General features: G+C 48.8%; 8 protein-coding genes across 8 annotated transcripts; 4 read left to right on the top strand and 4 right to left on the bottom strand.

Annotated features, from left to right (window-relative positions):
- Nucleotides 1–242: 242 nt before the first annotated feature.
- On the bottom strand, nucleotides 243–2077 carry EI90DRAFT_849620 (membrane bound O-acyl transferase family-domain-containing protein). Its single transcript, XM_039068160.1, has 5 exons — nucleotides 1968–2077; nucleotides 1125–1899; nucleotides 1038–1065; nucleotides 580–980; nucleotides 243–522 (listed from the first exon to the last, which is right to left on the bottom strand). The coding sequence occupies exons 2-5, from the start codon at nucleotides 1862–1864 to the stop codon at nucleotides 510–512; spliced, it is 1182 nt and encodes a 393-aa protein (XP_038916789.1). The 5' UTR covers nucleotides 1865–1899; nucleotides 1968–2077; the 3' UTR covers nucleotides 243–509.
- A 1-nt stretch (nucleotide 2078) lies between these two features.
- EI90DRAFT_849663 (60S ribosomal protein L16) lies at nucleotides 2079–3266 on the bottom strand. The gene is made up of 5 exons (XM_039068161.1): nucleotides 3203–3266; nucleotides 2975–3134; nucleotides 2634–2900; nucleotides 2483–2578; nucleotides 2079–2424 (listed from the first exon to the last, which is right to left on the bottom strand). The coding sequence occupies exons 2-5, from the start codon at nucleotides 3131–3133 to the stop codon at nucleotides 2344–2346; spliced, it is 603 nt and encodes a 200-aa protein (XP_038916788.1). The 5' UTR covers nucleotide 3134; nucleotides 3203–3266; the 3' UTR covers nucleotides 2079–2343.
- A 586-nt stretch (nucleotides 3267–3852) lies between these two features.
- EI90DRAFT_3192925 (putative DLD2-D-lactate dehydrogenase) lies at nucleotides 3853–6346 on the top strand. The gene is made up of 10 exons (XM_039066400.1): nucleotides 3853–4305; nucleotides 4367–4447; nucleotides 4503–4602; nucleotides 4661–4812; nucleotides 4872–4960; nucleotides 5012–5148; nucleotides 5223–5322; nucleotides 5379–5682; nucleotides 5765–5848; nucleotides 5945–6346. The coding sequence occupies exons 1-10, from the start codon at nucleotides 3945–3947 to the stop codon at nucleotides 6109–6111; spliced, it is 1575 nt and encodes a 524-aa protein (XP_038916787.1). The 5' UTR covers nucleotides 3853–3944; the 3' UTR covers nucleotides 6112–6346.
- Nucleotides 6347–6359: 13 nt separating this feature from the next.
- EI90DRAFT_849078 (uncharacterized protein) lies at nucleotides 6360–9057 on the bottom strand. Its single transcript, XM_039068156.1, has 5 exons — nucleotides 8491–9057; nucleotides 7826–8374; nucleotides 7408–7674; nucleotides 6972–7217; nucleotides 6360–6755 (listed from the first exon to the last, which is right to left on the bottom strand). The coding sequence occupies exons 1-5, from the start codon at nucleotides 8662–8664 to the stop codon at nucleotides 6582–6584; spliced, it is 1410 nt and encodes a 469-aa protein (XP_038916786.1). The 5' UTR covers nucleotides 8665–9057; the 3' UTR covers nucleotides 6360–6581.
- An 800-nt stretch (nucleotides 9058–9857) lies between these two features.
- Nucleotides 9858–10919, top strand: EI90DRAFT_849271 (uncharacterized protein). Its single transcript, XM_039068159.1, has 3 exons — nucleotides 9858–10218; nucleotides 10278–10780; nucleotides 10847–10919. The coding sequence occupies exons 1-2, from the start codon at nucleotides 9917–9919 to the stop codon at nucleotides 10609–10611; spliced, it is 636 nt and encodes a 211-aa protein (XP_038916785.1). The 5' UTR covers nucleotides 9858–9916; the 3' UTR covers nucleotides 10612–10780; nucleotides 10847–10919.
- A 492-nt stretch (nucleotides 10920–11411) lies between these two features.
- Nucleotides 11412–13596, bottom strand: EI90DRAFT_3055175 (Endonuclease/exonuclease/phosphatase). Its single transcript, XM_039060131.1, has 7 exons — nucleotides 13241–13596; nucleotides 13159–13180; nucleotides 13005–13108; nucleotides 12573–12946; nucleotides 12443–12525; nucleotides 11851–12380; nucleotides 11412–11753 (listed from the first exon to the last, which is right to left on the bottom strand). The coding sequence occupies exons 1-7, from the start codon at nucleotides 13430–13432 to the stop codon at nucleotides 11511–11513; spliced, it is 1548 nt and encodes a 515-aa protein (XP_038916784.1). The 5' UTR covers nucleotides 13433–13596; the 3' UTR covers nucleotides 11412–11510.
- EI90DRAFT_849118 (PINIT domain-containing protein) lies at nucleotides 13237–16479 on the top strand. Its single transcript, XM_039068157.1, has 7 exons — nucleotides 13237–13733; nucleotides 13795–13991; nucleotides 14053–14231; nucleotides 14299–14711; nucleotides 14767–14872; nucleotides 14925–15153; nucleotides 15203–16479. Exons 1-7 carry the CDS (start codon nucleotides 13707–13709, stop codon nucleotides 16035–16037), a joined length of 1986 nt encoding a protein of 661 aa, XP_038916783.1. The 5' UTR covers nucleotides 13237–13706; the 3' UTR covers nucleotides 16038–16479.
- A 1-nt stretch (nucleotide 16480) lies between these two features.
- Nucleotides 16481–17862, top strand: EI90DRAFT_849119 (eukaryotic ADP/ATP carrier). Its single transcript, XM_039068158.1, has 7 exons — nucleotides 16481–16560; nucleotides 16641–16709; nucleotides 16784–16934; nucleotides 16991–17311; nucleotides 17377–17488; nucleotides 17542–17652; nucleotides 17712–17862. Exons 1-7 carry the CDS (start codon nucleotides 16540–16542, stop codon nucleotides 17812–17814), a joined length of 888 nt encoding a protein of 295 aa, XP_038916782.1. The 5' UTR covers nucleotides 16481–16539; the 3' UTR covers nucleotides 17815–17862.
- Nucleotides 17863–18973: the final 1111 nt, after the last annotated feature.

Genomic DNA, 18973 nt, shown 5'->3' with positions numbered 1-18973 from the left:
AGGGCAGAGTAACATCATTTGGTTTCCGACACAATGTAATTGTAACTGCACGTGATGGTCCAGGCGCCACGTTAAAAGCTTAAAAAGGAAGCGTTATATCAACCCCGGAAGTTGGATGTTCATTCCCTCAGAATAAATGAGCTCACAGCTCATCTATCTCGTTAGTCCGTTATTAAGATGGTAATCTCCACCCGATACTGATTCTCGCAATCGAGCAGAATGAATTTACTCCGGTGGATCCGACATGCGATGAGTGGGAAAATCCACCAAACTAATAAGGGAAAACAGGCAGGAGATGTTAAAATGGTATTGCGAACCATTCATGTCTAATGTTCTAGAACAGGTCTTCAAGAATGAGTTGTGTGATTTTTGCCGACGGATTAGGGAACCCTAAACTAGCTCTTCCAGGCTAGACGTTTTGTTTGTTTGTCTAGCGCACGACAGCAGCGTTGGAGCCACGCTGATGACACGCATACTGGAACCGTGAATGTGGGACCTCGCAAACGTCATCAAACCGTGTTGCTGCACAAAGGGCTGTGGGCTAAAGATTCAGAGACAAGAAACAAGAGGGGCGCTTACGTTCCGTTCCAAATATGCTCCAGAAGAGGCCGGAAAATGAAAGACGGGAACATCTCTCGCCTCATCATTCCTTGGCACATTAGACCGTCTAGCATGTCGACGGTGCTCCACGAGAACCAGAACACAACCCATACATATCCGATGGCCTTCCTCAAGGAAACATGTGGTAACCATGATGATGTAGCATTCGAGACCAGAGTCTCCAGCGCGACCGCGATTGGCTGTGAGAGATAGAATTTGTATGAGATCGTAGCTCTAGATGCTGCCATGTAATCGCCTCCCAAGCTGTGGATAGCTGCTGAAACAATGAAGGCCACCACTAAGGTGGTCCAGATGTCCGCGGAAGACACAAGCGCAAATCCGAGCTTCCGGGATACATATCGACCATGAGAGACACAAGTCTATGGAAAGATACGTTGAGGGGAAATGAAGCTGCGCGAGGATGGAAATATTCGTACGAAGCGGAATAATTGGTGCCATGTCTTCCTATACAAATAATATCAGAAGGATCCTGTTCCCGCTTGAGAAGCAGGCAGCGAACTCACCCCCAAAATCGTCTGACTGTCCAGCAGCCTTTCAGCGGGCCAAAAAATGTTGGCCAATCTTTCGGCTTGGAGAGGCCACTCCCCACGCACAACACGCTCAGGACGCTCCACTGGAGCATGATCACGGCATAGGCAGCCGCTGCCCACATCCCGATCAAGACGCAGCGAATGGGGTATGGCTGATCACGCAGCCTTAAAACGGAGCAGTCATCTGCTCTTGCAACAACATTAAGAAGCGGATGGACGGCTTGCAATGTCTCCTTTGCATCCAGTACTAATATTAAGAGCGGAATGCGAATAAGTTCATTGAGAATAAAACTTCGACGCGGGATTGGTCTCGTTTCCGGGATCACCGCCGATGGCATGCTGCAGTTCCAACCAATGCCTCGAGGGTTCACCAAAAGACTGAACGAACGAAGCAAACGCTGCCGCACAGGCAAAGAGTCAGGATCGAGGCCTTGTTGGATCTCATCATTTTGAAGTATGGGGGTATCTTTGGGTAACAGGAGCAGGAGGGAAATGACCAAAAAAACGCGTGACATTAGGATGCCCCCAACGCCATAGTCGATTTCGGAAACGCCTGTGGTTGTGAAGACGATACAGTAAAGGCATAAGCCTATTATCACCGGCGCTAGACTAGCGCGTGCCACTGCCTGACAGGATTTCAACGACAGAGCGCCGATAAAAATGCATTCTGCAAGAAGTGGCAGTAGAAAATTGAATGGTTTACGGGACTGCATCCTGGCTATTGTACCAGTGGGCGATTCTTCACTATCTGTGACCAACGTGTTAGCCAATCAGCGGGGCCGCGTTGTCGAAATCAAGTTGAAAGTCCTGGCCCACCTCTTTCACCTACAAGTCGGCCGCTAGAACGCGACTGGTGCACAACAGATTTCGACGAAAATGACTCATAATCAGTAGCTCTAACTGATCGATCTTTCGACCTCCATCATAATATTTTGGGTTGAAATAATCGTATTACAGGCAGTTTGAGTGAGACCGGCCAATTACACCTCAGAAGTCACGCAAGGCGGTATCACCAGGAGCATGGCATATATTGTCTTACATACAAATACGTGCGAGGCAGAAAGAGAATGCCCGTATAAGGTGAAGAAAACGCATGTGATGCCATAATCAGCGGATGATTCAGGGGAAGCAAGGGAGGTCGTGAAAAAGTTTATTATCACGCTTCAGGGTGAATGGTTCGATTATGGAGCATCTAGTATCCAAGGGCGGTGAGTTGAGGGAAAGATGGGTTAGCCTCTCGAACAGCCTTTCCACGCTGCTTGATGGCAGCGAGCTGAGACAAACGAGGCATGGTTAGAACGCGAATAACCCAGAAACGGGGATGTATCTACCCTGTGTTCGTAGAATGCCTGCGCCTTAAGCTTTCTCTTCTCTTCGAGACGTTCAACGACGTCCTTGTAACCCCAGCCGACTTCATGCGACAGACGCTGCACGAAAACCGAGTAAGTGACCAAGCAGTCAGTTCTGGGAGACACTCCGCACCTTAATAGTGCAGTATTTGCGACCAGGCTTTAGCCTTAAGACCCTCAAGGCCTCTGGAACGACCATTCTCTTCTTGCGGTCATATGGTTGAGGAACACCCTCAAAGAGCTTCAACCGGGCCAACGCGGCACTTCCACGACCAGTCTTGTGAGGTATCATCCCACGAACAGCTTTGAAGAAAATCCGTGATGGCGCACGGTGGTGGAAAGGACCGGATTTCTTAGGATTGACAAGATGGCGTTTGTTCAAGTAGCGGTGGAATTTCAGCTGTGATTGCATTCATCGAGTCAGATGGGTGCAAGCCCCTTTGACTACAACATGACGAAGCACGCAAAACAGACCTTATTACGGAAGAAGCTTCCACTAATATTAATCTCTTCACATCGAACAACAATGATCTTTTGACCGGAAATGATCTGCTTGGCCACAACGGATGCCAACCGGCCTAACAAATGGCCTTTGCCGTCGATGATGACTGGGTGCGAGGAAAACGTGGCCATCCTATAGGAGAGATGAACTATAACTATTGAGACCAGGATGGAGTGATAGATAATACTTGGCCGACTTACGCAAGGGAGGTTAGCAACTAGAGGATACAATCGCTATGCAGTTGTGGCAGTGCCACCGGGAATTTCCGTGGATGACCTCCCGTGGCCCAAAATTTTGTGTTCACGATCTGACCCAAGCCCAAGGCATCTGTCTAGATGGTTCTGAACGGTGCAGTGTTATGCGCACCACTCAATATAGGTTGATGATCACGATTTGTCTCAGTTTCCTTCGTTGCAGAACGATCATGTCGGGATCCTCTACACCTCAACTCTTAACGATTCTGGTCGCCCGCCGAAGGTGTCCTCTCTATTATTGAAGCGTTGCGCCTATGAAGACCGTACACGGCAGATCATGTTTCATTTAGGAATGCAGTTGTGGCGTTTTGCACGGAGGAGTAAATCTGACCGATGTTTCAAATTTCAAATGTGATGATAGTCAATAATTAGGCAGCATCATGTCTGGAGCCTAGTAAAATGAGTCCCCGTCGTTTGGAACCATCTATGTATCCTTTGAGTAATCTGTTTCTATATCATGGTAAATTAGTCCATGCGAATGAGTCGGACGGACCCCAGCATCCCCCGATGAGTGCGCCATTAGTTCGATAGCTTCATGATTTATCTTGTCAAATCATGCGCTGAGAGTCGGACTTCTCAGCCTGCGGAGATGCTTCTCCGTTCACCGATGGGCGCCTAGAAGAGCAATTCATTTTGTTTGGGCCATAAAAGGAAATCGTGGCCGCCAGACCAGAACTTTGGTGCTCCGATGTATCTGCCAAGGATAACAACCAGAGCTGGGATCTTATGTCGCCCTCCACGGAGAATCCCCACTGGCCTGCGAGGGTTCCGTACTTCTCCGATAGTTTCTCTGAACGCTGTCACCGGGGATGACATCAAGCATTTCAAGTCCTTTTTGCCAGATTCCGCAATCATCAGTACTTTGGCACCTGGTAAAGCATCTAATGATGATCTCGTTCCATTCAATCATGATTGGTTGGAAAAGTATATCGGGAAGTCCAAATGTGTCTTAAAGCCACGTTCTACGGAGGAAGTGAGCAAAATTATGAAGCATTGCTACGAGCGCCGGATAGCGATCGTTCCTCAGGGCGGCAATACTGGTCTAGTGGGTAAGGCTTGCAGCACATATTGACGCTCAAGGAGTTGCTCTTTATCTTTGATCGTATCCAGGCGGAGGCGTTCCTACCGACAATGAAGTCATCCTCAACTTGGGAAACATGAACAATGTGCGCTCATTCGACCCAGTTTCAGGTTCATGGGAATTCTTCTAGGGGGTTTAAAGAATTATGTCTGAATATCCTGCTAGGTGTCTTGGTTGCCGATGCGGGTTGCATTCTCGAGAACCTCACGAATTACCTTGAGCCTTACAATCATATCATGCCTCTCGACCTCGGAGCGAAGGGAAGGTAAAGTTAATGGGTCGGTTCCTCGCGGGTGAACTCTCACCATGGTATTCCCGCAAAGCTGCCATATAGGTGGAAATGTCGCGACGAATGCTGGAGGGCTCCGCCTATTGCGGTACGGTTCGCTTCGTGGGACCGTCCTCGGTCTGGAGGTTGTCCTACCGAACGGGGAAATCCTTGGAGAGTTGAAAACACTGAGAAAAGATAACACTGGTTAGTGGATCTTTCTCTATCCCACCCTGAAACCTTCAGCATAGCGAAAATCTGCTTAGGCTACGATATCAAGCAGCTTTTTATTGGGTCAGAAGGGACTCTAGGCGTCATTACTGGCGTTGCCATATTAACACCACCAGCCCCAGCCGTCAGTCCTCGCCCACTCAATCTCTGGATGTTACTTATTCAAATCTGCTAGGCAACATCTGCTCTTCTCTTATCCCTACCTTCATTTTCGAAAGTCAAAGAAGTGTTCCGAACCACCAAGACTAACCTTGGAGAGATCCTCTCCGCTTTCGAGTACTTTGATCGGAACGCCTACGATTTGGTGCGCAGGTGCGTACGAAGCAGCAATTTTGAATATCCTTGAGGTTCCGGGTGCATGGCTGATGGCATTGTATTGTTATAAGGCATACTGGGAAAGATGCATTGGACGAAGGCGAAGTAGGTGATAGCGAAGCGTTTGTCCTCATCGAGACTTCTGGCGGAAAGAGAGAGCATGACGAAGCAGTATGTATCGTCTTTCTTCGAGCATGAGCTACACACTTTCCCTCGTGCATGTGCAGAAACTGGAAGAGTTCTTAGAACAGATCTACGCCAAAGAAGATTTCATCACATCTGGCGTTCAGTCTCAATCGCAGGACGATTTTCTCTCACTATGGTCTTTCCGTGAACTCATTCCTGAAGCCGCGGGTAAGATGGGTAAAGTGTACAAATACGATATCAGCGTGCCCGTGTCCGAGTTCAAAGCGGTGACAGACACTGTGCGGAAGCATTTGAAGGCTTTGAATCTCATCAGGGCTCCCGGGGAGGAGAAAGGTGGTGGGGCTAAGGTCATTGAGGTAATTGGGTATGGGCACTTCGGCGATGGTGAGCTATTCTGTGGATCTTCTTCGCCTTGAATTCGGTATCTCTCACACTGCAGGGACGGGTGGCTGATTGATCGCGCCAGGTAACCTTCATCTAAACGTGATTGCGGAGGCTTTCACATCCCAAATCGAAGCCGCCTTGGAACCCTTCGTCTACGAAGTCGTCGGTAAGTGGTCAATCTTCCTGGATTCTTGTCCACCATCATCGGGTTACCAGGTCACCATCTAACCAAGTTTGTCATCCTTTCATTTCCCTGTATCAGAATCACTCCACGGCTCGATCTCAGCCGAACACGGCATTGGTCTCATGAAGACTCATGCATTGCAATACTCCAAAGGAGAAGTGAGCAGGAGGTATATGAAACGAATCAAGCAAGTGTTCGATGAACGGGGGATCATGAATCCTGGAAAAGTCTTCGAAATTGATTGAGCGAACAACCCCGCGCGCGGGGTCCATCTATTTCAGTAATGAGATTTGTCACGTTCATTAAGAGACTGTGTATGCATTGGAAAGATTGACTGATGGCAGGATATGAATTGGAAGAACTGTGCCATGTTAACAGGTGGTATATTACTAGGTACACTTTCAGTTTAATTCCTTTCTGAATTCCGAGAGCGAGGAATGGGTTGCTAGACCGGATTGGGTAGGGTATCAGAAGGCAGAACACGCAAGGATGATAGTAGAAGTGAAATCCTCCGCGGACGGGAGGATCAGGAACGTTAAGCGAACTATAAAAAATGGGGGTAGGGGAATGCAATTGTAATCGCTCCCATAGATATTGGTTAACTAATCCACTACTTTGGAACTGCTCCAGTGTTGTGTTGTGTTGATCGATCAAGAGATGAGGGAGTGCAGGGGAGAGGATGGTGACATGGACTTCATTGTAGGAGCCACGGGCCTCATAGCGTCCCGAGTTCCATTTGAGACTGTAACGAAGGGGGGCTTGGTGAAGGTGGATAAGGGGGTGGAGCAGTAGTTAGGCTTGTAGGCGACGTCGGAGTCGAAAGCACCTTGAACTTGGTCGATGAAGGTTTCCTCGCACATTTTTCATCATCTGGGAACCAGACTGCCTCCTGTGCGCGTGGAAAGATGGTCACGAAGCCCACAAGAAAAAAAGGCAAGAGCGGACGAGAAGGCCGTTGGGAAGGAGCGAAAAGACCGAAAGTGAATGAATGAATGAAAACAAATGAGTCCATCAGTCAGTCTTGCGCTCCTTCAAGTTTGCGTCAACCTCACCCTTTCTCCACAGGGAGGCAAGGATGAAGGAGGACTTGGGGGGAAGAACTCACAACACAGCTCTTTGGTAACAGTCCGATCGAGTCTCCGATCTGTCCCACAAACCACTCTTCCTGACTGAAATCATCCGAAGAAGAAATATCATGTGTTGTTCCAACAAATTCGATTATGTCTCCTTTTCGGAAGGAGAGGTAAGTTTGAGGTAAGCCTGTTTCCCAGTTGAATTGACCCTCCCATGAAGGATGCAATGGGTTGAAGTCAGTTATCGCTTGTAATGAACGGAGGGACGAAACGCGTTCCTGAACATCGGGGAAAACAAAAGTTACCCGAATGAACGTCCCAAGGTCAGCATTCAAATTCAAAGGTTCCAAAGAATAGAAGGAAGAAAGGATTAAGGGGGTTGAGCGATGATGGTCGGCCATCCATCAAAGGCGAACATTGAATAGGCTTTTGAAGGGTGCGTACTTGTGGAAGAGCAACTGTACTTACGACGTAATTTCGCGGGAAGGCACCCACAGCGTTGCCCAGCCTTCCTCTCCACCAGTTCCCATCGCCAAAATCAAGTAATTCGATGAGATCCCCTTCTAAAAAAGACAAATCGCCTGGCTGTGGTCCTTGAAATTCATGTGCTGCTCGAACATATCGTTGACTGAGGGACGAGTTCGGATCATACGGAGGTATCGATTCGGAAGAGCAGGGAGAAAGTAGAAGGAATTTCTTATCGGAATTTGCAAGAGTGGGGGTACGTGATCCGGACTGCAGGACAGGTTGGACGAGGCAGTGCGCGCAATAAGTCGTACGGAAGCAAGACAACAGTCAGTACGTATGTAAACAGTAGGACCGAGTTTTCCCCAAAAAGGAGACCGTCAGCGTCGGTGATAGCGGTCAAAGGTAACAAATTACGTACACTTTCGACATTGTCAATATCCAACTCGTATAATTGATCACCCCTTGTGTTTTGCAATAATCGGCGGAGTATGTACAATTCTTGCGTTGCTGGGGAAACATAGTCTCTGTCAAAGAGTGCACAAAGTTTTTGCCGAAACCCCTCTGGTGTAGCGCGGTGATTCAGAGTTGATTCGCCACCGTGGCCGTTGTCCATCCAGTTCGTGCCGAGATTTTGTATCACGTGTGTCATGGTATTCGCAAACCATTTGGATGATTGGCTCGCAGTAGAGTCCCTAGGATACCAGTAGCGTTGGACTTCGAGTACGATATTGAAGAGATCAATAAAGTGCATGACAGTGAATCTTTCGAGACTGATATCTGCCGTAGACTTATGCTGATCTGATCCAGGTCTTATGAGATTAGGGTTTGAGGAGAGGGTGACGATATGCGATGAAGGGTTTGTGGGGTGATGAATGGACGGATCCGCTGATCGCTCAAAGCGAAGCCACAGGGTCGATGACAGCGCAATCGAATGCAACTGCATGATAACCAAATGAGAGCCCGATGACTGTGCATTCGAGAACGAGAAAGACCCCAGATTGAATAATTTTTACCATTTTTGATGTGTTGCAGTTATGGTCATGATGAGTACAAGTGACATCGAAGTGATAAAGTGAAACCCACGTGTTTAGGCTCTAGACACTTCCATGAAATGATTTGGGCAGAAGAAAGGTGTACCAGAGCGGAATATGGGTCGGAGACCTCCCTGCTAAAGACCGAGGCCGGAAGCCCCACAGGTGGGTTGGAGTTAATGAGTTCTAGGAGTCCTTCGATGTTCCCACGAAACAGCGGCGGCATGTTTGTCCTCGAAGTCAAGAGCGCAAAAGATTGAAGAGGGCACGCTCAGATAGACGGACAGAGCGAAGGGGGGAGAGAACCACTGAGAAAAACAAGAGGACGTCCAGACCGAACAGGCGAGTTATATATGTATTATATTGGCGGAGCGGAACTGCGGTCATGTACAAATTAGACGCCAAAGGAACGCAATTTACCTGCAAGTAGCTTTTTTCTTACTCAAAGCTCCGGGTTCACAGCCTGGGAGAGAGAAATTAAGAACTTGTGGTATTTTCCCAAAACGAGGCTTTAACGGAATTTTGCCTCATTGGAAAAAAAGACATATTGAGTGGAAGCGGCAAGATCGATAAAATGTCCTGTGTTTGGGCGCATACAGGAACGATAGGTTGAAAGTCATTGCGGCACGATCAGCCCCTCGCCAATGCAGGCGCGCGCGCTACGTGGTCGACGGCTGAGTCATCGCCGCTGCAAAGACGGAGCACGTGGCTGTTCCGTTCCCCAACTGGAAAGTCCGGCCGCCTAAACGGGTTGATCGCTAGTTGGATCGTACGGTGCACACAACGTCCTGCGAGTTTCCTTACGCGCAATCCTCGTCCAAGTTGACTGTGGGTAACGCGGGAGTCGATATCCGAACGGTTTTTGTGGTCTCACAAAGACCCTTCCTCTCGGTCTTCGATTTCCGGAAGTTGCATCGTTTAAATATCGGCTTTGCTTCCGTCAACGAAGGGAACATTTGTTCTGAGAGCATCTTCAGCGTCCTTGCAAGGGCAGGACTAACTGCGTGCAGCAATGGATGAAAAATCTCAGTCTCAACAATCTGACCTACCCTCAATCCCATCCTTACTGCGCGCGATCAGCATACAACCCATTGAACTCGCATTGACTCCCTTCTTTCTCGCAGCAGAGACTGCGACCCGCTACATCAAGCGAATTGCCAGCCCAATTCTACATCTGGCATTTCTAATATCTCTCATCCCTTTCTTGGGTATCTCAAGCTTAGGTGCCGGTTTAATCATCAATAGTTGGATACCAACTGGATGGACACAGCAGATATTTCTGCAATACGGAGATCTGGGTCTACCGCCGCATGCTGAAATTGTATTACCAGAATTGTCCCTCTCTCAGCCATACGATATCTCTGTTGAGCTTATCCTCCCTGTTTTCGCGAAGAATGCTGAGCTGGGCAAGTTTGAATGATGCCATATTCGTGTCATTGCGAGTCTGACGCAACACGATTCATCTTCCAGGGAATTTTATGACATCCCTAACAATCAAAACACCAACGAACGTTACACTGGCATCCGCTTCTCGCCCTTCAATCATCTTTCCTCCGAGAGTATACCTATCTCCGCTAGTCTTTAGTGGGTTGAGGTCAAGGACGACTCACGTTGTTGAATTGTTGAAAGAATTCTCCGCAACTTCATATGCGTCCAGTTTGCGAGCATTCGTAACTATTGGGAGGAATGATGCTTGGAGAGGGATTGGTGCTGGTCAAGGACGTGAACTCGTCGTGGCAGATGCATTCATTAAGGGCGTTCCCCGGTTGAGGGGTATCAAGTACGTTCAAATCTTCCTTCCATCTATCCCAAGTTAAACTCATATTTGAATCCACTCAGAGCATTTTTCGCACGTCACACCTTCATCCTCCTCTGCATCACAACCACCACGTTTTTCATCTCCTCATTAGCGATAACCTTGACTGTCTATCTCAGCCTCTCTCCCCGAATCCACATCATTCCACCCACACTTGAAGAAGAAACAAAGTTGCGTGAAACCACTGAAAGCGAGGAGCCATTTGGTATTAAAGAGGAAGATTCGGATGCCGCAAGTGATCTTTTGACCACCAGTTTGGGTCCAAATGCCAGTGTGACTGGGACGAGGAGTCGAACGACACGAGGCGACGATGAAGATGACGAAAAGGAGGAGAGTGATATATCTGTCGTTGAATGATAAAGTGACAATCGGCGACGTGCCTGGATGCGGGGGTGGCGGTTCACCACATCATTGCTCTTGACTCATGGCTCCTCTTGGAAATTTGATTTGCTTTGCTCATGCTGTGTGATACATAATGACGAAGAGAGAGAAAGCATGTTGAATTTTTCGCCTCTATTTGAAACGGGTATGCGTCCCTTTTTTTCCTTTTTTCTTTCCCTTTTTGAGTGGTAGAATTGACTATGTACTACAGACCCTTCATGTAATGCTACTCCCAGCCTTGTTTGAGATCCTGTGCTTGTCCCACACGGGTCCGAACACTATCTATGAGGTAGAAGCGTCGTTACAGAATTCACTGGCGCCATTGAGAGGCGCGCCTAGCTAGCTGCACATCCAACGGGTTGGGCATTCATGAATCAAAATCAGATCTGGGGTCGATCGATCGTCATTCCCCTATGACTCGATCGCCCTAACTTACCCCGCGGAATATGGGAGGTTATTGCGCGTAAGTGTCTGGCGCATGACTCCCCCCACCGCTAGGCAGGACTCCAGCCTCTATAGACCCCACCGCTCATTCCAGTAAATGATACATGGTTATTTCGCCTCCCCTAGAGAGGTCTGGCGTCCCAATCATTAAGCGCGCAACCCTCCGGCCAAGGCACTCCGACCCATATATGAGCAAGACGCCCAACTCGGAAGCGAGCTCACTCCATTTGAATGCCACTCTCAATGACACCAGTTTAGACTTTGTGTGTGAGACAGGGGCCTTCTCTCACAGGGGGTCCGAAACCTCGCAAGGCGCGCGCGAGTTCCCAGAGATATATCCTCTTATGCCATATTTACCAGTATTAATCCCAACATTGCGTCGACGGCAACGCACTGACAGACGTATTGTACACAGGAATATATTATTTGCTTCAATATTCGATTTCCGCGCACAGCGCGATATGGTCCGAGGCACAAACGCCAAGTTTGGGAAGGCCCGGTTCAAGGTCCTCTGCGCGATGAGTTCGGAGAAGAGCGATTATTTCGCCTTCCCCCTTTGGTCTTGCGATGCCCAGTGCCTGCGATGACGCATGATCGTTGTTGGAAAGAGGAAGGTTGGGCGTGTTTAGATCCGCAGGGAATGCGATGAGGGGATCCTGGATGAAAATGTAGTCCTGTACGTTATGGTAGACGTAAGAAAGACGAATTGGTCAATAAAAATGTCACTTGAAAATGGCGAAAAAGGGAACGCCTGCTAGGGATCGTGCATACCAGTGTAAGGCGCCAATAATGCGTGAAGTTCGTGTACATGGGCTCGTTCATCCCTTTTCGACCTAGATACTGTAATTTATCCTTTTCGTCCAGTCTAGCAGCAAAAGTCCTTTCCAGATCCAGGGACCCAGAAGTAACGCCCAAACCGAAAATCTTGTCGTGACCCTCATCATACGCGCTTCGCAACGGAGGAAATGACCAAAATATCTTCTCCAATTCTTCCGCACTCATCAAGCCATCCTCTGGGAGCGCATTTCTCGTGTTCGTAAAGACGCGGTCAGGGTCAGGTTCTTCCTTCTCTTTTCCTTCGGCGTTTTCACCGCCCCTGTCTTGTGCGTCACTAATGGCCGCAGCGCCTTCCTCCCCCTCTTCCTCGCCTCCCTTTTCAGTCGAAGCGCTGGAAGGCTGTATACTTGGGTCGATAGACATGTGGATGACATGCGAAGCTGAGATATCTTTGGCGTGCCTTGCGGTGAGCGGGTTGCGCACAAGTAGATTGTATAATGCTTCGGTTGGTTGGCAGTTGAAGTCTATTTGACGCCAAGTTCGCTTAATACGCAGGGAGGAAGGAGAGGGCGAAACAGGAACTCACCACCGGCGAAGAAGACTGGCCAACGGAGAAGATTGTTTTTCTTTTGGAAGTCAAGTACTTCCCTACGAATTATTGCGCCTTGTCTGCATCCATTAGTTTGAGAGCCACTGGGATTCTGACTACGATGTACCTTGCTCTTTCGTAGACATATCTAGGATGCCAGAATAAGTGGCAGGTAACGGCTATGTAACCTTTCGGTATAAGTCCCTGATCATGCGTGGACAAAGCAACGATCAAAGCGATGTTTTTTGTTTTCCGCGTCAGCCCTTTGGACGTACTCTCATTGGAGACGTGGTTCAAGGTAGATGAAGATGTCATAGTGGATATGTCAACGAGGCAAATGCTGTCAAGGCTAATCACCCGTTCGGTAAGCCTCTTAAATTTGGATGTCCTATGTGCTACCATGCACCCATGACGCTTTCCTAGGCCAGTTCCATATGTGCATTGATATCCTTTTTTTTCTAATTCTAGTGCGAGCTCATCCGAACGCTCGGCGTCTACTTCCTTGTTTCCGTGTGGTGAGCATTCCTGAGCCACACAACGCATAACGGGCGTCACCTACTTGGAGACATGCTATATCGGGATCATAGGATGTAATTTCATTAGAGAGCATGAGTCCTCGTTGTGTCGCTCTAAGGCAGTCGCTTGACGGGAAAAGATCCCGTCCTGTACAGGGCATCAGGTGAACTCGATCTCATATAGTCATGATTACGTACGGACAAGAGTCTGTGCTAGCATCTATGGTGTGAATGAAAATTCGTTCAGCCTCATCGCCCCGCAAATCAAACGGTCACGAACATTCCATGTCATCACTCGTACTGAAGAGGATGGAGACTGTGGCGCACGCAAACGCGCCCATTCCCTTTTGAGGATCTTTGCGTGGGGGTTAAGAGACACTCTGTCGGAAGTAGAAGCATTCTGAGAGGCTAGCTTTTTTAATCTGCGAGCTTCCCTAAGTGCCAGTTGCTCCGGAGTAAGTGTGGGCGGCATAGTAAAGGAGAGTTTGGTGATTTTCCTGGCCCCAACAGAAGCCTGCCAAGAGGAGAGAAGGGCTTTCGGCAGCACACCCAGGATGCTTAGGCTCGCCTGTCTATGAAGGTACACGCTGATAGTGAGGCGCGAAAAGCCTGCCGTATTTGGATTTGTTGACGTCGGGGTGTGGGGAATGTGACTGGGCCTCACAATCTTGGCTTAGCTAAGAAAACCTCCCTAATTCCTTCCGTTCGCTACAGGTACTACTGCCAGGGCGCTCGTAACGTTTTCTATGTCCGGAGTCTGGGACGACTTCCATGTGAGAGTTAACTTTACGGATGCTTCTGTATCTGCTGACGAGTCGTGATCCCACCATTCAGTCTGTATGGACAAGTGTTGGCCACAACACTGTGGATAGGTTGAAAGCCATCATAAATGGGCTGAACGTATCCTGCCGTACTAGTATACCTAAGAGTGGGAAGAAACAAGATCATATCGATCGCATTCGTGCATTTTTGACGCACCTACGCGAAAATGGCGACATAGCGCTGTGGAATGCATCCAAAGCAGTCATCTCGTAAGTCGAACAAAGCGAGTAAGGGTTTTCCACTCTGTCTGAATATGTATGGGTTCTTCAGTCCCCGCCCTCCTGCTGCTCCGACATCCAGTACCACTGCTCCCTATCCTACAGGCCCTCCACGATCACACCCTTACACGCCTTCTGCAGCTGGTCCTTCCGGCTCTTCGACTGCCTGGACTCAGGCAAGATCGCATCTGAATGGACCTGTGTACTCTGGCTCTTCCTCCTCCAAACCCAGTAAGCCCCTTTCTGTCTATCGAGCCGCGAATCAGGAGGTTATCTAAAGCTCGCGCATCTCCCTTAGCTATCCGCTTCAAATTGTCGCCTTTCTTTTCCGTAGAAAATCCTTTGTCAGACATCATTTCAGTCTCTGAGACTAAGTCGAATAGCGAGCGTGGCGCGGCGGTGGTCCATTTCAGCTTGAACCAGGAATTGCTAACGAAACTCTCGAGTCCGAGTCACCAATTACGGCTTTACTGCACAAGTTCGAGCTTTTATACTCCAGGAGGCAACGTATGGTCATCGCAGGCGTGCCCGATTGAGTTCCCCCCCGTCTGCGAATTGAAGATGAACGGTCATATCGTCACAGCCAACACTCGAGGAATGAAGAAGAAACCCGGGACGGCGCCCCCAGTAGATTTAGGGAAATACTCAAGTACAGGATTGAATAGAATAGATATGACCTATGTCAACAACTCGCAGCCCTTCGTGATGAAGGTGTGTGGACCTTCGGACAAGTGCTTCCCATGCTGTCCTGACCCGACGTTTGCAGAAATACTATCTTCTTGCTAATCTTGTTCGAGTAACAACAGTAGACCAGTGGGTGGATAAGATTCGATCGTCCAAGCTGCGGTCGGCCGAGATAGTCAAAGCTTCTCGTGCGTCGTCCCTTTGATGTCTCTCATTCTAGTTCTCAACTCCTTCCACCAGTGTTCAAGAATAAGGAGGAAGATGATGAGATCGTAGCTGGTGCACAGACGATGTCCCTGAAGTGCCCGCTCAGTTATATGCGTCTCCGCACTCCATGTCGTTCGCAGCTTTGTCTACATTCACAATGTTTTGACGCGACTAGCTGGTTCATGATGATGGAGCAGACAACCACATATCTCTGCCCAGTATGTGATAAGGCTTTAAATGTGGATGACCTGATCATGGATGGGTGAGCGATTGCGAAATTGATGAGAATGCTATCTGACGTATTTGATTAGATACGTTAGCGACATCCTCAACGTCACACCTGATACCGTCGAAGACGTTATCATTGAACCTGACGGAGAGTGGCATACCGAAGGTGGCGAATTCTCCTCCGCAGGATGGGAGTCCAAAAAGCCGGCATCTGTCAATGTTAAACGCGATCTGTCTCCGGATCAGAAACCTATGCTACCCTCTGCCCAACCCAATGGCAACAATGTTTTCTTTGTTGACTCGGACGATGACGGTGATGAACAGGTCCATAAGCATGACCTCTCGCACATGTCCACTACTTCAAAGAGCTCCGGAGAGACACGTGTTGCTACCAGAGCAGGCGGTCGGGAAAAGGCACCCCAAGTCATTGATTTGACGTTTGATTCCGACTCTGACTCTGACGGTAACCCTCGTGCTACCCCGCGACCAGCCACGAATGGTTCAAAGCGCAGAGGATCTCATGATGTCAATGACCAACTTTCCAAACGTCTGCGGACAGACGACTCAGTCTCTTCAGGGGATACATATGGCGGAAATTATGTTGGACGGCCTCCAGATTGGACCGGTGGCATGCCAGATGTTGGGGCCCGAGGCTATGGCGGCGGAAGGGAAAGCTCCGGGCAGTATTATTCATGCTCTCCTCCGCAAACCTCATCATACCTGCCGCATGTGACCCCTGCAGCATCCAGCCCTTTTTTCACCTTCAACTCTCCTCGCCTTCGGAGTCCCCCCATAACATTCATCGGTGGTTCCAGTGATAGCTCTCGTCCACATATTCGCCTTCCACCGCTTCGTTCCCTTGATAATTCACGGTCTCCGCCGACTTCCGAGCCCCCACCGTCGTGGATGCGGGACTGATTGGCCGAGCAATGTTGTTCCGATGCGCCCTTGATGTTCAGTTATTTCTCGTGTGGTTCGCTTCGTGCGAGGTCCTTGACATTAGTTACATACATAGTTGTAATTATTTTTTTTCCATTCCCATTGTCATCCCAGTTCTATCGTCCGGTCTAACTCGATGTTAACGACCGTTTTCATTCCATTCTCGGGTCTTCCATATGCAAATGAGATGACATAAGCGTCTTAGATGCCGGGCTTTCCCGCTTGTTTCCGTCGTTAAAAGTTGGTTACGTTCCCTTTTTTCACAACAGTTGTACTATCCCCCACTCCCCTATACTTCATTCACGCTAGCTGTCTGCGATGGCTGACACCAAGAAAAAGACCAAGACTCCTAAGGAGTTCGCAGGTATGTGCTTCTTTAGCTCCTACGCCGTGGCCACCTTTGGTGACACGGCTATCTATGGCCTTCAAAGTGATTTTCTGATTGATTCTCTTGCTTTCCTCTGCGTATGCAGTCGACTTCATGATGGGTGGTGTGTCTGCGGTATGTAACCAGAATCACTAGCCCAGTAACTGCTTTTTTGATTTTTTTTTACTACCCATATTTCCTCTTTTGACGTGTAGGCTGTTGCCAAGACTTCTGCGGCCCCCATTGAGCGCATCAAGCTGCTCATCCAAAATCAGGATGAGATGGTGAGTTATTTTAGCCAGATGGTGCTGAAGTGCACTCGCTAAATGTTATGTGTGAAATTTCTACCGGTCTTCAGATCAAGCAAGGTCGTCTCACCACCCCCTACAAAGGTGTCATTGACTGTTTCCGCCGCACTTATGCTGAGGAGGGCGTCATTTCACTGTGGCGTGGTAACACAGCCAACGTCATCCGATACTTCCCCACGCAAGCTCTCAACTTCGCCTTCAGTCAGTGACAATACATTAAATTTACTTACCCGATACTAAACGGCGTTCGGCTGCAGAGGACTACTTCAAGTCCCTATTCGGGTTCAAGAAGAACGAAGGCTACTGGAGATGGTTCGCTGGCAATATTGCCTCCGGTGCTGCTGCTGGTGCTTCGTCGCTCCTCTTCGTCTACTCTCTCGACTATGCTCGTACGCGTCTCGCTAACGACAACAAGACTGCGAAATCTGGTGGCCAGCGTCAGTTCAACGGTCTCGTCGATGTTTACAAGAAGACCCTCGCATCTGATGGTATTGCTGGTCTCTACCGAGGATTCGTTCCTTCGGTCGTGGGAATTATTGTTTACCGTGGTCTCTACTTTGGTGTCTATGATTCATTGAGTGCGTTTCCTCGATCATACGCTATCCCCCTGTTACTCACTTCATTTTTTCCCTGGTTAATTCAGAGCCTGTCGTTCTGGTCGGCGCTTTGGAGGGTAGCTTCTTGGCTTCTTTCCTTCTCGGCTGGGGTGTTACTGTCGCTTCTGGTCTCGCTTCTTATCCCCTTGACACTATTCGGTACGTGGCCTTGTTATCGCATCCAACTATATGTTGACCCACCAATTTGGTAGTCGTCGTATGATGATGACTTCTGGTTCCAAGGTTCACTACAAGTCCATGTTTGATGCCGGTTCTCAAATCATCAAAAAGGAGGGCTCCAAGTCGCTGTTCAAAGGTGCTGGGTAAGCTATGACTTTTTTCCCTAGTGCGGCATTCATTTTACTGATGCGCGTGACTTGAGTGCGAACATTCTCCGTGGTATTGCTGGTGCTGGTGTGTTGTCACTATACGACAAGCTTCAGGATATCATGTTCGGCAAGGTTTATTCTGGTGGCTCTGGCTAAATTATGTCGACCATCTTCCTTTTCATCAATTACGGAACCCGCTAGACGAACTTCACTTTTATTTACTTCTTCCATCCTTTGCTATCCTTCTTATGCTTACACACTCTCAAGGCGATGTTCTACTACTGCGTCTTTTGAGGCTAATAAAATTGAACACGTCGGGTGGCGTAGTGCGAACTGGACTGTGATCCTGAGGCGTATCGACCGCACTATCAATGTCGTTCTCTTTCCAACCACGTCTCTGAGATTGGGCTCATGGGCGCCCATAGAATGACGTCGCTACCACAAGCCGTCGCTCTTGGGTGAATGCCGTTGAGACCCGAGCTAGAGATAATGGCCCCCAATATCGCTGTGTTCACTTGCTTTACTCGTGTGATCAGCTAGTGAAGTGCGGCTATTATTTTTCGATCAAAGCTAGAGACGAATGCCGAGTTCGTGGGTCATCGACCACGAACGAACGTCACCTCGCATGTTTCCATAAGCCGTTGCTCGACAATCTGTATATGTGGGTAGGATACCCAGCCTCTATTGGAATATGCATATATATGGGCAGCCATATACGCTGAAGTCCTGGTACTCCCGCGTTCAGTTGGCGTAGATGCGTAGTTCACTAGTACAGACAATCCGGGGGATCGATCTCAGACCATACCAAGATTATGTATCCCTCGTGTGCCTGACGAGTTGCTCTATGCATGCATGGCTAGCTGTACTGCTAGCTGCCAACCGTCCATGAACAACAACAATCATAGCACATATCGACATAATCTAAAAAGTTACTATCGTATATAGGACCTAGCTGGCTTTGCACTTATATTCATTTTACAACAGCATTTGCCTACGCGTCCACGGAAGGACTGTGGTTGGGTTTCTAGCTTTTGCACATATATACCACACAGTACTAGTAAGTGACACATACGTGAAGAATGAGGGGGAGAGGCAGCACCTGCTGTGCCAGGCCGGCAGTGTCGAGTGATCTTCGAAACAACAGTCACTGGTCTTCGGCGGTCAGGAAGGCTAGTTCGGTTCTTGTCTCCGGCCCCAGCTAGCTCCCACATCAGACATCAGACAGGGATGAACGGGCTATCGGGGCTGTCCCCAAATGCGCAAAGGAATGTAATGAGGTCCAATTGCTACATCAGACGGTCGTGTGGTTACTTAG

This window comes from Cantharellus anzutake (assembly GCF_015039405.1).
Source record: "Cantharellus anzutake strain C23 chromosome Unknown EI90scaffold_20, whole genome shotgun sequence".
In the NCBI taxonomy this organism is placed as follows: domain Eukaryota; kingdom Fungi; phylum Basidiomycota; class Agaricomycetes; order Cantharellales; family Hydnaceae; genus Cantharellus; species Cantharellus anzutake.
This window is presented reverse-complemented; position numbering and strand designations above follow the sequence as displayed.